Source organism: Blennius ocellaris (assembly GCF_963422515.1).
Source record: "Blennius ocellaris genome assembly, chromosome: 7".
Taxonomy (NCBI): Eukaryota; Metazoa; Chordata; class Actinopteri; order Blenniiformes; family Blenniidae; genus Blennius; species Blennius ocellaris.
The window spans coordinates 16,222,197-16,236,826 of record NC_137656.1 but is presented as its reverse complement, the minus strand read 5'-3'; the positions used below and the strand labels follow the sequence as shown (position 1 = coordinate 16,236,826).

The following is a 14,630-nucleotide window of genomic DNA, read 5'->3' as shown; positions in this document are numbered from 1 at the left end:
TGAAGTAATGACACAATTAATGACACATTCATATATTTAATTCCAATTTGAAATAATTAACGACACATTAAAGTAATTATTCAATGGTGTATATATTTATTTAATTTTGACACTTCTACACACCCAGAAAAAAATCATCACCCACTGTTCCCTTTTTTTTTTTTTTTTAAATAAACAGGACATGTGCCACAAAATGATTGTCATTTTCTCTGATCTTGTGTTACTGCCAAATTTTAACCATTGTAAGAGGTTTAAATTTACAATGGTAACAATTCACACCCACACCACCATGTCCTGTAAAATTAGAAGAAAAGGAAAAAAAAGCAACTTCATAACATGCTGTATGTAAGACACAATCTCCCTGTTATATTCTATAGCATTGAGGTTCTTTTGTCTGAGAATAAACTCTTTGGGTTTCTCTTTGGGTTGGCACATCGGTGTGTTTGATGGACTGATGCTGCTTCAGTGTAGGCAGTTTCAAACTTTCAGGGCAAATGATTAATTCACGTCTATAAAGTGCAATAGAACCACAACTCTATTTAATACTTTAATCTATATATCTCCCTTTGTCCCAGTGATGTTTCATCTGTGTCATAGCTGAACTTCAGATTTCTCAGGTTTAGAAATTGTGTGTATGTCCTGTCCTGCCCATTCTGTGACTACATTTTCATTACTTTATATCCTTGAACATGATGGAAGTGTAGTTTTATTGACATTTGCTTTAGGGAGCTTTAAGAGTCACAGCAAAACCGTCAGCTTTCAACTGTTACAGATTGTGTGTTTAAAGGTCAATATCTTGTTTATAATTTTTTCTTTCTTTCTTTCTTTCTTTTTAAACAACATTTGCTTAAAGACGTGAATATTTTAAGCTGTAGAATGTTTTGCATTGCTGGTGTGCACATTGTATTAAGTTGAAGAAGACAATGAAACAAAGAAGACAAACCCCCAAAAAACAAGGACACACTCAATCAATGACAAAAAGCAACTGAATGTAGAAAAGCACCTATATATCAAAAAGCACATGTCAGTGATTAGTATCATAAACGCTAAACTTGTGAAAACAAATATAACAGTGTATCATATGCAACAAAAATCAACAAGCAAATATAAAGAAATTAAGAAAGAATTTATTTCCTTAGAGCATTATACAGCACTAAATTTAATGATGCACAGATTTATAAAAACGTTTTATCTCCAAACATTCATCACTACTGGAAAGGCACCTGTGAAAACTGAGACCAGAAATGTTATTACAGTGGAGGCTTGAAACTGAGGAATTGTGGTTCACATTTACTCATCTTTTATGTATGAGGATAAATGTTTGCCACAGCAAAAGTATAATTTTAGACACTATTTTCTAATGATATGGCTGATTTTGGGCTCCATAGACAATTAAGTTGTACTTGAATATTGTATTTTTTCACATGTAGATGAACTATTAGTAGCGTGAATCAGTTTGTTTGAAGTTAATATTTTAAATGTGGAGAATAAACACCAAAGACTAAACAACTATAGAAGCATTGTTGTGTCAAAGGATTTATACAGTTAGTGAAAATCATATTTCGCTCAACAATCTCACATGTGAAATAAGGAACTATTTAATAGTTGACAACTGATTCCAAATCATAGAGAATGAAGTGAATTCTGTGTTACCTTGGTCCTGGCGCCGTGAAGTCTGGTGCAATATATACATTAGAATAGTTTGACATGGAGTACTGTTTATATTAGAATAGTTTCACATTGGACAATATATACATTAGATTAGTTTTGCATATTAGCTCTGTTGTGTCAACCTAGGCTGTAAACGGGCCCTGAACGAAGACCTGCTGTTCTGATGTAATTTTGCTGTCTTGCATACCTTATATGAAAGCTACATGCATTACCATCCGGACTTCTGTATAAAATGATTTTGTATAGTATTTATAGTATTGTAAATTTGTAGTATTTGTATAGTATTGTATTTTCTGTATAGAATTCTGTATAGAATGAAAATTTTTTTATGCAAGCAAGAAGGCATCATGAAGTTCCTTTTTCATTCTCTTCTCACCTAATTCCCCTCATTCTGGCGTCACGAACAAGAACAGTACCAAAATCCACGTACGCATCGTAAACCGGTTCAGTAACTGTAGATTGTGAGGTCGACAGTACGTCGTCTGTTTGGTTTTTTTTTTTATTCACAAGCACCCTTCAGATTCATTACAGAGGGCAATAATATAAAACACAATGAAAAGGATCGGAATTAATTTCAACTCAAACGGGGCAGGATACGTGAGAGAAAGCCGTTGGTCTCTTGTTCTATCGAACGCACTCAGATTCCTCTCCTTTAAGGTCAGTGCAGAGTTGAGTTGCCCCTCCTGCTCACCAGTTGATGATATCTCGAACGTGGCTCCACAGCTTTGTGAGCCACAAGTTCACCCCGAGCTCTGTTAAATATTGAATTTCCGGCATCAACATCTTCCGGCACAGTTTCCGATGCGCTTTGTTCACATTTTTCTTCAGGTTGTAGCCCAAGATGGATTTTTCCCCGATGGGCTGCCAGGGCTGCATGGCCGTCTCCTGGATGTTGGCAGCCTCCACTGCACGACCCCCCTCGATGCAAATCGATACCATCTCCTCGTTCCTCCTTCTGAGCTCTGCCACGTCCCTGGCCATACGCTGCCATCCGTACGCATCGACTTTCCTCCAAAACGTTTGGTTAAAATGGCGGTACAGCTTCCAGTCAATGGCATTCCACTCCAGAGCCCTGGCTCTCAGGTCAGGGGTGAGCTTAGACACAGTAGCTCTGCTGCGGGCGTTGAGCTTGAAGAAGAGCAGGTCCTCCATCTCCCAGCAGAGAGCATCCTTGAGCAGGATAAGTGATTCCTCAAAGTATTCCACCAGCATGACCAACTGAAAGCGATCAGCGATGGATCTGATTCCTTCTTCTACCCGCGCATCATACAGCTGCAAAGTGTTGTCATGACCAAAGTCAAAGAACAGCAGGTTCTTGAGGTAGAAAGAGTTGAAGCCCTCCGGATCAAAGTAGAGTTTGGGGTCAAGTAGAAACTCTGTCAGCTTGTCTTCACCTGGTATCTTCCAGGTCAAAGGAACCAGCCGGCCAAAGTAGTGGAAGGATGACTCAAAAAGCTCCGCAGGATCTCGCAGTATGGTGATGTAGGATGTGTCCAAAGGCAGCAACTTTGCAACTTCAGGTGCGTTGAAACGCATGTGATTACAGATAATATTGAAGCACATTCCAGGTCTGTAGTCTTTAACCTGCGAACGCTGGAAAGGCGACGGATAGAAGAAGTCATTCCTGCTATCGGGGAAGGCAAATTTTAGCTTGTGTTTCTCTCCAAAGCGGAAAAGTATGTTGAGGAATGTGCTGCTGGCTGTTTTGTGGGTCTTCATGAACATAATGTCCACTTTAGGGGCACAGGTCTGACCAGGGCTTCTCTGCGAGACGTTGGTGGTTGGTTTGGAGTGGAGGTGGGACGGACGGTGAGCACAGGAGTAAGGTACTGGAACCCTTTAGAAAAAAGAACAATCAGATAAGTGTCTTGATGTGTTTTCTCCACTCTCAAAATAATAGAAAAAAAAAACAGCAGCAAAATATAATTTTTACAAGATGAACTGTATTTGAACATATATTAAAAAGCACTTTTACAGGAGAGAATTGAGTCTTACTCGGGCAGACTGAAGTTGATCTGTGGGGTGGAGAGGCAGTAAAGAAGGATGGTGCAGCTGGTCAGGAGTGTTCCCAGGACCAGGCCTTTGCATACAGACCTCCAGTGCCTTCCTTGCTTACCAGTCATGGTCCGGCTCAAAAGATCCTCAGAAAAACACAAAGCAACTCTGTTTGTCACAATTACGGTAATGATCATCTTCATTACGGTGGAGTTTTTTTCTCAACTTGTTTCATTGTTACCAAGCTGCTAGAAAGCCAAAGAGCAACCAAGTTGTGACAACGTCTTCAATTATCTCTATTAGGAAGAAAACTCAATAACAAACCACTTCGATCAGTAGATGTGAATGTCAACGTTTAAGAGACTTCATAGATGACAAATTATGTTCTTATATCTCACTTTGCTCTAACTGAAGATGTTTACTATTGTAGTTAATTCATTTAATATGTCAAAAAGGTCATTTAAGCAAAAATAATAATAATTCAATTTGGTCTTAATATTTTAGCAGAGAGAGAAGAAAGGTTGAGAATCTATTGAGGTAAAATTATTTTAGTGACTTTATTGCGGATCACAATTCTGTCACTGTCAGTCATGTGGGCCAGATGATGTTGAAGAACAGGGAAATATGTTTACAATTGGTTCATTAACATTTTAAATGAAGACTTGAAAATTCCAGAGGAATTCTGTGTGCCTGCCTCTCCTCTGATCTCTGATCTCCTCCATGAGGTGCCTCTCCCATCCGATTTGTATTGGACATTGTTTCGCTATTTTTTTGCGACTGTTTTCGGAAATAGAATTAAATGGCAAGGATAGTAATCTTTGCAACTTGCTACTAAGGCAGGCACAAGAATGAAAAATGCATAGTGAGCTACGAGATGGCATTACTATGAACCTCAACCTCGTGTTTCTCAGCTGCCTTGAAGAATAAATAATGCACGACCATGGAAAGTGATCTTGCCTCCCCTCCAGTGGGCTGAGGTAAGACGAGCCACCTGCTGACTCAGCTACCTCAGTACCAAACTAACACTCACTACCTGGAATTTGCAGCATATGGAACCCAGTGTTACACTGAGTGGGAGGAATAAGGACACATGGCTCGTCGCCAATATTTTTTGGATGGATGTTTGAGAGAAACTACAATTACAATTCACTCAACCAATGACTGTTCTGTACAATTATTATTGTTATTTAGGTTTAGTGATTTAATGTTGCATTCCTAATAATTTGGGAAAGGTCCCACTGCCCACAGAGAAAAGTTATTCTGAAGACAAAAACTGGGAACTTCCTGCCTGCAGACTGAGTTAGACAATAACGGATCCGTTATTTGTGCAGCAAATCACCCAAAAGCGCTTTACATGTAAACTCAGGCCACCATTAGCAAAGAATAATTGCACATATTTTTTCTGTTTGTATGGTAATAAAACCATATATGAGCATTTTCACTTCATGTATAATTACACAATATCCCTGAAGAATATAATTATCAATTCTACTGGAAGTAAATTTCAAGGAATAAAGATGGTTGATTACAATGATCAAGTGTTCTTAACTTAACTGTTGCGCACATGCTATTTTACAGTGATATTTTCTGGATATTTTTCTTCCACCACTTTTTCAGAGTTGAAATCTCAACCTTTTTCCAATAAATCAGATTTACTCAGTTGGTCTGGACAATTTTTAGTGTCTTGACTGTCTTAAGTGGATGAAATATGGATGAAGGGCAAATCTCATAAATCGTGTTTGTCTGCGTTGCTGTGTCCTTTAGTTGTGAATAAACTGTATACAATACTGATGTTCAGTCTTATTATTATCTTTATCACACTATAGAGACAGTCTTCTCATGAAACACCACAAAAAGAGCTGCTTCTTCTCGTTGGATGGACGTCATGATGAACTATTACAGTGGCAAGTAATAGAGCTTTCTTCTCAACTCTTAGAGGGAAATAGCCAGTTTCACCTTAGATACCTCAGAATCATGAAGAAACATGATTATTGATTTTACAAAAGGTTTCCACAATATTCCCAGAAAAGATGCTCCCTACTATAAATTGAGAAATATTGCCGCAACCCCCCCATCCTTTTTTTTGCAAGACTGCACACCAAACACCAAAATCAGATACATTTTTTATTATTTAAAAAAAAAAAATCAGATTACGAGATGACATTTAAGAATGTGTTGAACTTCTCCAGTTTCCTTCACAAAGCATACGAGTTAAATGAAATGTTCCTGTTTTTTCAAAAATGATCGTAAAAATGACGGTAATGATTAAAACCCACGCATAAATCTAATTCTGTGGAGAAAATACCCTTCAACCAAACGCTTTTAGGATTCCTTACCCTCAGAGATCTGACGAGAAGCTAGTGGGAATGTTTCCAGCCCAGCAGCATTGTTTATCCAACAAGTTCCAGATAATTATTAACACAAATTAATCTCCGTCCCACAGCTGCTGTCATCTGATCCTGAAGCACACATAGACATGGCACAATCCTACTTATCTCCTGTTGACTGTTGCAGAGCTCATTCAGCCAGCTCCTCCTCTCCTCTTTCCCTCCTATAGCTCTCCACATGCACACCTGATGCCTGGGAGCAGCCTGTCGTCTCCCCCCCACCCAACTTCCAATTCCAAAAGTGAACCTGCTGAATGAGGCACTGCAGGGAGGCTCATCTCTCCTCCTGTGACGTCAGGCTTTCTGTCAGGGGACATTCACTTGTCAGTAAGTGTAAAAGAGGAGGGATGAGAGAAAGAGGGAGAGAGAGAAAGAGTGGAGGGGGGTAGAGAGGCTGCATAGTCTCTGCTCTGTGTCTACATACAGAGGGCTATTGAGTGGGGACTGGAGTCTGAGCTGCAAGCTGATAGGAGGGATAGAAATACATAAAAAGAACAAAGCCAATGCACAAAGGGTCTAATTGTACCAGTTGATCAAGACAGTGCATGTTTTGTTTGAAATGTTTATTTAGCAAGCCGTGTCTTGACGTATGGTGTCAGAAACATACACACCGGTACATACGTAGATCCTACACACGAGCAACGTCTCACACAATCTGGACTGTCTGATGTCAAATTGTAAAGTTGCATTCGCAAAAGATTTTCTCTCTCTTCATCGTCAGCAAAGATTGCAATATTTCTACACTGCTGCTGTTACGTATCAGGCAATCATAAGCGTATGCCCTGCACAGACAGTATCCTTTTTCTTGTGAAGCTGCGGTGCCGTTATCAGAAGTTTCTTAAACAAGTCGGCACAGGCACTTCAGTGGAGACTGAAATGAACATTCGACCGTGAGCGATGAGTCCATTTAGCTGCGCGGCAGGATGGAGCAACATGTGGTCACAGCAGCTCGCCGAACACGGTGCGCACAAAGCTCCGTCTCCGTCCACAAGATACTGGACGGCATGCTGGATTCGCACTTGCTCATCCCACATCCGCCATGGCCGGGCACGACAGAGCGGCTTTTGTTCCAACTGGGAGTGCTTCAGCCCACAGGCACCCCGAGTGCCAGGCTGAGACTTGAACTGGGTGGGCATGTGTGGAATGCAAATGAGGGGTGAGAGGGGCCAGACGACAGTGAAGTGCGAGGCATGACTGGCCTGGCCTTTGGCCCCACAGATCCGAGCTCCATCAAAGAGGGCAGAGGGGCTTTCGGCCTCTTCGTCATCAACACCCACTGCTCAAGCCAGGGGCCAATCAGTGAAGAAGTCCAACAAACGGCAGCATAGTGAGTTCAGCCTCTGCTCAGAACAGAGTTGTGAACTATTTGACCTTGTAGTATATGAAATAAAGCAGATGTATGAAATGTCAGGACAAAAACTACGGCCTGCCAGTGAGTGAAATCCAGCCTCCGCTGTGAAAGTTAGCTGTGTTATTAAAGTAAAGTAGCCTGAGCGTCAAAGTCAAACGAGGGTGAATTTCTCAAAACATTAAAACAGAATGTTGCAGAAATTGTGTGTTCTGACAAACTTTCGCCAATAATGAGAAGCACTGTGCCAAAAAAAGGACTTAATTTCCTTCAGCAACATGTGCAAAAGTCATTTGTTTCATCCAAAATAGGAGTGAAGAAATGCAAGCTGCAAATGGAGGACATGCTCTTTAGTACTTTTCACTGAAAAGGGATTTAATGAAATGCACATTTTCATAACCGACTCATAAATACTTGCACTAGATCAAAGGAAAACATTTGGACAGTTGTTTGTCATCGGTTATCATATTGTCACATCACTGGATGGAGACACTTTCGATCAAATTGGGCTTCATGTGGGATATTAATAAAAATGACTTTGAAATTTATTTTTAAATCTCACAGCCCCTAAAAGGAAACCAGAAAGTCAAATCACGCCCAGAATAATCTAACCACACCCTGCCTTGTAAATAATCATTTTCAACAGTGAGACACTATGTGATCTTAGGTTGGATAAACTGATATGAATGGATGAATTATTCTCTGGTGTAGTAGTTTTAGATTGACCACTAAAAGAAAAACAAGACATAATTCTCTCTCTTTATTTTAAAATACAGTTTCCAGTACAGATTTAAAAATATGATAACACAAGTAATGTATTATGTGGAGATTGGAGCGAGGTTCATACAAATGAAATGAACATAAACACTTTGACATCGATAATTACAGTTGTTTTGTGCCACATCCTGCATTTTAGTTGGAAGTCCATCCGGGGTAAATGCGCCCAGAATCACAGCGAAAGTAACTTGCAAAAGGAGCTCTCGTCACTGGTTTCATTGTTATGAAACCAGTGACGAGAGCTCCTTTTGCAACCTGCAACCTGTGAGGGACACTGCCTCACCATGCTGAATACAAAAAGTGAGTCTGAGGAAAAAATATCACGACACAAGTTACTTTCTGGTCTTTTTCTTCTTTGCTTTTTCAGCGTCATCATGGGCCTTCCTCTTGGCAGCGAGCTTGTTAGCCTATAAGAGAAGAATGAGTTCAGTTACTGAACAGATACCCAATACCGGACACATTTTTGCGGTCAGTGAACTCAGGAGGTCTGGCTGGGCTTGTGTGTTCTTTACATCGCTGATACACAACACTGTTTAACATTCTGGGCCTGCGATAAGATGCCAGGTATCAATAATGAAGCGTTCAATGTTAAAAATAGAACAATGTCACCTGTCCACATAGCCTAACAAACACTGTTATCTAATGGAGATTCCATAGTGATCACATGGTGCTGCTCACCTAGAGGCCAGCGCCGCCAAGGCTTTGGACTTCTATACTAAAGGTCAATACCCAGTAGTTGTCTAAAGCTTTTTGTTAATTTCATGCGATACTAGGATGGAAAATCGTAGCATTCATTCTTTCACTGCAGCTGCCTTTATCACGAACTTGCCCCCAAATTCCATACATGCACCTTTAAATAAAAAAGCTAAATAAATAACCTCAACAAGTGCAATGGTTATGTGGTAAGAAAAGGGGGTAACAGACATGAATGCAAATAGCTAAATAAATGCTCTGGATTAGTTTATTTTTTTTATTCAGTCCCATTTTTACTGCCTATATGTACCTACTTTCTATATTCCTGTTTATAACAAACAAATATTCCAACCACAGGACTTCAAAGTATGCACAAACTTTTTTCCTCCATCAGGATTTGGCAGATAATGGACAAGGGATTTTTTTTTAATTACCATTTTGACCTTCTAGATTAACCACTCGTGTATTAGTATATTGCTGATTAATTTCAGTCGTTAAGTCCAATTTTACAAATAAATCCGATTTAAAAAAGAAATACGAACAAAAAACAGGAGAAATCAAAAGAAAGACATTGTTGTGACAAGAAGCCTGTATTGATGACACTGATCTGCTTGGTCAGCAGGAAACGTACCTCTCTGACTTTTCTTTTCTTTCCAAACATAATCTTGTCGTAGAGATACTTTTCTTTTTTCTTCATCATCATGATGGCCAGGCGTTTCTCCTCTGCGTTCGCTTCCTGCTCCAGACGAGCTGGATTTTCTGCCTTCAGCTTCCCAGGCGTCACTTTGACCTGCAGAGCCTGTAAGAACAGCAACGAGTCAGTAAGATGAAACTCCGACGAGAACAATTGATGGCACCAAGAGTCACAAATGGACTTGCTTTGCCCTTCGATCGCTGCTCCTCCATCTTCTTGAGGCTCTTTTCTTCTGCTTCTTCCTCTTCGTCAGCATTATCATCCTCCTCGTCATCGTCCTCCTCCTCTTCTTCTTCATCGTCTTCCTCATCCTCATTGTCTTCGTCCTGTTTATTAGCTGTAATGAGAGAATTTTAGGATTCCAAAGTATTGCCCCATAAGCCGACATCCAATTCCTCTATAAAACACTCGATGTGGTACAACTTGTGAAAGAGGCTACATGCAAAGTGAGCTCTACCAGATTTTTCTCCTCGCTGTAGGGCCATTATCTTGAGTTTCTCTGGGGGCACGTAGTCGCCCTCCTTCTCCTCCACGAAGGGCGAAAGATGAGGTGGAAGAGTCACTCCGATGAAGTAATCTTCCACAGGCAGGCACATTTTGGCGTTGACACAATCATACACCCACTGAGGCTGGATGTAGTACCTGAAACAATGACAACATATGAAAATAACTTTTTATGATAATATATGAAGATGGGGAAAAAAATTTTTTTAGTCTTTGCTGGTCAATCTGTGGGAGAGTTGGTAATGACTACTAAATATTAGGAACAGTTACTGAGAAGACGGCAACATAAAAACTCTTCTACTGATGCACACTTCCTTCTGTCAGTCTGTTTCGTCGGTTTCAGAATTTAGAAACAGATAAAAAAAAAAACAAATCCAAGAAAACGTCAAAACATATTCAAACCAACTCACCTGTTGATGTACTGTTTGTCAATGTTTGGTCTGTCAACAATGTGATGTGTGATCGTCTCGTCATTCATCTCATATGTGCCACCAATGCAAACAGACTTGTCCCAGGACACCTCGCCACCGAAACACCTGTGAAGCATCAAGCCCACAAAGAGCTTTCAATCAGTTCCAGATATTTTTCACAAAGCTTTAAAAGAAGATGAAGTTATGAGACTGTCCCGTCTCGTTTCATTGCTTACCTGATGACAAAAGCCAGGGACTCCCGCGGAACTTCTCTATTCAAGAAGAACTTGAGCCCCTCAAAGATCTTTTTCTGGGCTTCCAGCAGTCTTTCTTCCTTTTCCCTCGCCTCCATTGTTTCCATGTTCTCCTGAAGAGGACCAATACGAACAATCATTTAGGATTCTGCTAACTTCATAACTGTACCATCAATTGTTCCAATGAGGGCACAAGATTTAAGAAGGGGAACAAAGCCAAGTCGATGTCATGACAACCGTGACTCAAAAACGTTAATGTCTAGCAGTGGGTGGCACACTTTGAGGCACACTGCCACCTGGATTGTTGAAGCTCACAGGACTGGCTCATGCAGCGACCGTCCCACAGGACAGTGGTGAAGTGCTTGATGGGGAATAACTGAAGCCTTTGGGTGGATTTCTGTACACTTGATACAGGATGCCTTATCGGTGGTCAAACTCGGTGGTAATTTGGTCGAGGTAGTCAACAACGTCCTACCAGTTTAAGAAGACAAAGTGTAAACAAGCAGATGTGAAGTGTCTCCTCTCTAGCAACCATGCATAAAGCTGTGAATCCCCAATCTCACACCTCTAAAAGCTTCAACTCCTCTGACAGATTCACCAAAACCTTTCACTTCTGTCCCCAGAGACCAATTAGCTCATCGACTACCATTTCTGTGCATGCTGCAATACATGACATCAATGTTTTATTATCTGCTTTATATGCTGATAAAACAGTCTTGATCCATTTGGTTCTTTAACTTACCCCTTCTACTGGAAATTGGTCAAGTTCAGCCTCCTCATCCTCTGCAGACGAAACCACCCGAGCCAGGCTGGCACTGAGAGCCGACAGTTTCTACACAATGGAGTCAAGGATGAAAATAATGAACTGCTTTGTTATATTTTCTGACTAATGGTTAAAATCAGTGTCAATACTTGTGAACCTGAATTCATTATTATAATTTTTTTTAACAACAGTAGTTACACCTTTACTTACATCATATAACAAACTTAAAAAGGGTTTAAATGATTATTCTTCTTTACACCAAATCACATCTGGTGGTAAGCTTCACTGAAATATTTTTCTGTCATCTCTTCAATAGTGTGGACTCTGTATTGAGTAGAGAAGCTTAAGATTTATATTTATTCAAAAAGAAGGGACTCACTTCTATGTAGCTTTCTGAATCCATGGCGTAGTCCTCACTTTCTTCCTTCAGCTCAGACTCTGCTTTACTGTCCAGCTGCAGAGAGTCAGGACATGTGCAGGGTTGTGGTTTGAAGGAGGCGACCAGATAATCACAAATCCTCAGAGCCACAGAGAAAAGACACTGTGATTATTTTTAAAAAGACCATATAAGATACCTTTGGTGGGTAGAGCAAGTTGAGTGAATGGTAGAGTCTGAAGTTGACAAAGCCCAGGAGGGTGGTGTACATCTCTGTGAAAGTTGCCATGACTCTGTAGTCAACATCTGTGGGGTGCTGTGAAAACACAAATCTTTAGTTTAACCAAGTCACAGTGGAGAGCTGCGTAGTAATGAAGCGCACAAGTGGCTTGAAGCAGCGAAAGAACTGCACTTAGCTTGTTGAGTGAATTAGTTGAAGCTGACATGGCTGTAAAAACCTTCACTCTAATCCCATAGCTATAAAATAATGACATTCATCTGCACTTACGTCGTGGGAAAACTGATATGGCACCAGCCATGTAACGAGCTGCCCCATCGCCTCTGCTTGATAATATATTCCCTTGATGGAGATGAAAACCTATCAGGAGCAGAATTGTGTTTAGTGCATTACAGGCCGCAGCATAATTAAGTCGCAGCAACGACCAAACATTTTCAGTTGCCGTGCAGAGTAAACTTGCACCTTCCGCAGAGCGCGCGACGTGATCACAAAATTCATCCACTCCACAGTGAGCCGCCTGCACAGCTGGATTGTCTGCACGTGGCATTTTCCTGTTCTTGCAAACGTGGAGAACAGGAAGCACATGCAGAGGGCATCGTCAATGTCACGGAGCGCATCCACAAAGGCAGGATACCTGTCACAAAAGAAAACACCAGTCAGGCAGGATAAGTCAATGATATGTCATTTGAAAATATATTATCCGAAAATGACAAAGTTCAAATAGATTAAAGAGAACTCTGGAAAATATCAGCTGCCCGTCTTTGTCTTATAAAATGAGCAGATAAAGAATCATTTCCAATTTATTCAGCTTGACAGTGAAGAAAAACACCAAGCTCAACACTGCACCCTTCTGTTGTGAATGCAGAACTGTCTCACCTTTCTTTAATGATGTGGTCCAATTTATAGGTGGGCTTGTTCTCTCTCAGCCTTTCAACTGCAGACCACTCTGTTTTTCCATACGCCCTCTTCAGCTTGCGTACAAAGATCTGTCAAAATAGAACAATGACAGTTGGCTTATCTCAGTGTGGTTTTCTAAATAACAGGAGGAAGGGTGTAAAGGGTGTGTGAAAATACCTTGTACTCTCTGAACTTTCCAACGATTGGTTCATGGAGCAGGAAGCGTATGTCTTTGAGGAGATAGAAGGTCCTTGGGGCAGTGGAGCCTTTGTTCACCTTCTTTTTGTGCTTTGGCTCATGAGGATAGATGCCTTTAAGGATGCACAGTCGCCTGGAAATACAGAAAGTAATGAGATTTCACTTTCTGATGCATCTGCAACGCGTTTCTTTTGAACGCATCCTGCCAAGTGGAAAATAAGAATGGATTGGATCATTTGTATAGCTTTGCCCAAAAATTTAGAAAATTGCTTCACTGTGACAATGAGGATTTATTATAGTATCTTGGCATCAATGTCTTTGAAAACCTAGCACCCATTTATCAAAATCAGTGGATTTGCCACACACTGATCCATATCTCTTGTATTTAACCAAATTGAGAAATATATTAACAGATAAGTGATAAAAGGCAACTTATTGCCTACTTTAAGAAAAAATTACATTTTGTTGAAGTTGACATGGTAATGAATAAGGATGGCCAATGAACACATGATGTTCAGTTGAGCAAAAGACTAAACTAGGGTGTAAAGATTTGCTGATTGCGCCAATACCCACTTTATATTTGGATGGGAGTATTTTATTATGTTTATTTTGTTCAAGAACCACCCTTGTGACAAACACACGTTACCTGAAGTCTGGCAGACTCAGTTGCAGCTTCTTCCGAGCTCTGTTTCTGGTGATGTAGTTGGTGGCAGAGCCGCTCTCAAACTGTAAAACAAGAAACGTTCTTTAGTACCGTGTAAACTGCAGGATAGAGAGGCTGCTCCAAGTTAACAGAATGCCCATTTGGACCGAAACGACCGCAGACAAACAAACTCCATCTAGCTATGTTAGCTAACAGGACGGACGGGTTTCTGTCGGGGATTTAATGTGTCTCTGTTTGATGTCACATCCTACCTTTTTCTTCTGAACACCTCCCATTTGATAAAGAGTAGCGACTCCCCGCACAAGTTTAAGAAATTATCTATAAATTGAACAAAAACACTGAAAGCTAGCTCTCCATACACAGACTAGAACTGCACGTGTCGTCTGACTTGCGCAGAGGAGGGCAGGAGGCTGCGCGTGCAATCCACCAGGACCCAAGGGTGGCCCGTCTCCGCCTGTATATAATAAAACAAAACAAGTCCTTGGCTGCGCCTTGGGAAAATTATATTAATGTGCATAAACCAATCTATTAATTAAATTTAAACGATAGACTAGGATTAATACTACGCTCTATTATCTAGAAACGTTGACTTCATATTTATCTTCATCACTAAGATACTGAGGAGACTCAAAATGGGAAAAAAGTACCCATCTGCAAGGCAAACAATGCAGTGACCAGGGAAGTTAGCGCCAGATAATATAATGAAGAAGAAAGAAGCATGGTTCGAACTCCTCCCCTGTCCCTTAGCATGGCATTGGTAT

General features: G+C 40.6%; 2 protein-coding genes across 2 annotated transcripts; both read right to left on the bottom strand.

Moving 5' to 3' along the window:
• Window positions 1-1,062: 1,062 nt before the first annotated feature.
• Window positions 1,063-6,264, bottom strand: gal3st1a (galactose-3-O-sulfotransferase 1a). The gene is made up of 3 exons (XM_080498796.1): window positions 6,003-6,264; window positions 3,667-3,812; window positions 1,063-3,508 (listed from the first exon to the last, which is right to left on the bottom strand). The coding sequence occupies exons 2-3, from the start codon at window positions 3,792-3,794 to the stop codon at window positions 2,359-2,361; spliced, it is 1,278 nt and encodes a 425-aa protein (XP_080354922.1). The 5' UTR covers window positions 3,795-3,812; window positions 6,003-6,264; the 3' UTR covers window positions 1,063-2,358.
• Window positions 6,265-8,180: 1,916 nt separating this feature from the next.
• On the bottom strand, window positions 8,181-14,258 carry pes (pescadillo). Its single transcript, XM_080499737.1, has 15 exons — window positions 14,121-14,258; window positions 13,852-13,931; window positions 13,185-13,338; window positions 12,987-13,096; window positions 12,573-12,744; window positions 12,381-12,470; window positions 12,072-12,188; window positions 11,876-11,950; window positions 11,476-11,565; window positions 10,716-10,846; window positions 10,480-10,605; window positions 10,023-10,207; window positions 9,751-9,902; window positions 9,503-9,670; window positions 8,181-8,585 (listed from the first exon to the last, which is right to left on the bottom strand). Exons 1-15 carry the CDS (start codon window positions 14,142-14,144, stop codon window positions 8,511-8,513), a joined length of 1,749 nt encoding a protein of 582 aa, XP_080355863.1. The 5' UTR covers window positions 14,145-14,258; the 3' UTR covers window positions 8,181-8,510.
• Window positions 14,259-14,630: the final 372 nt, after the last annotated feature.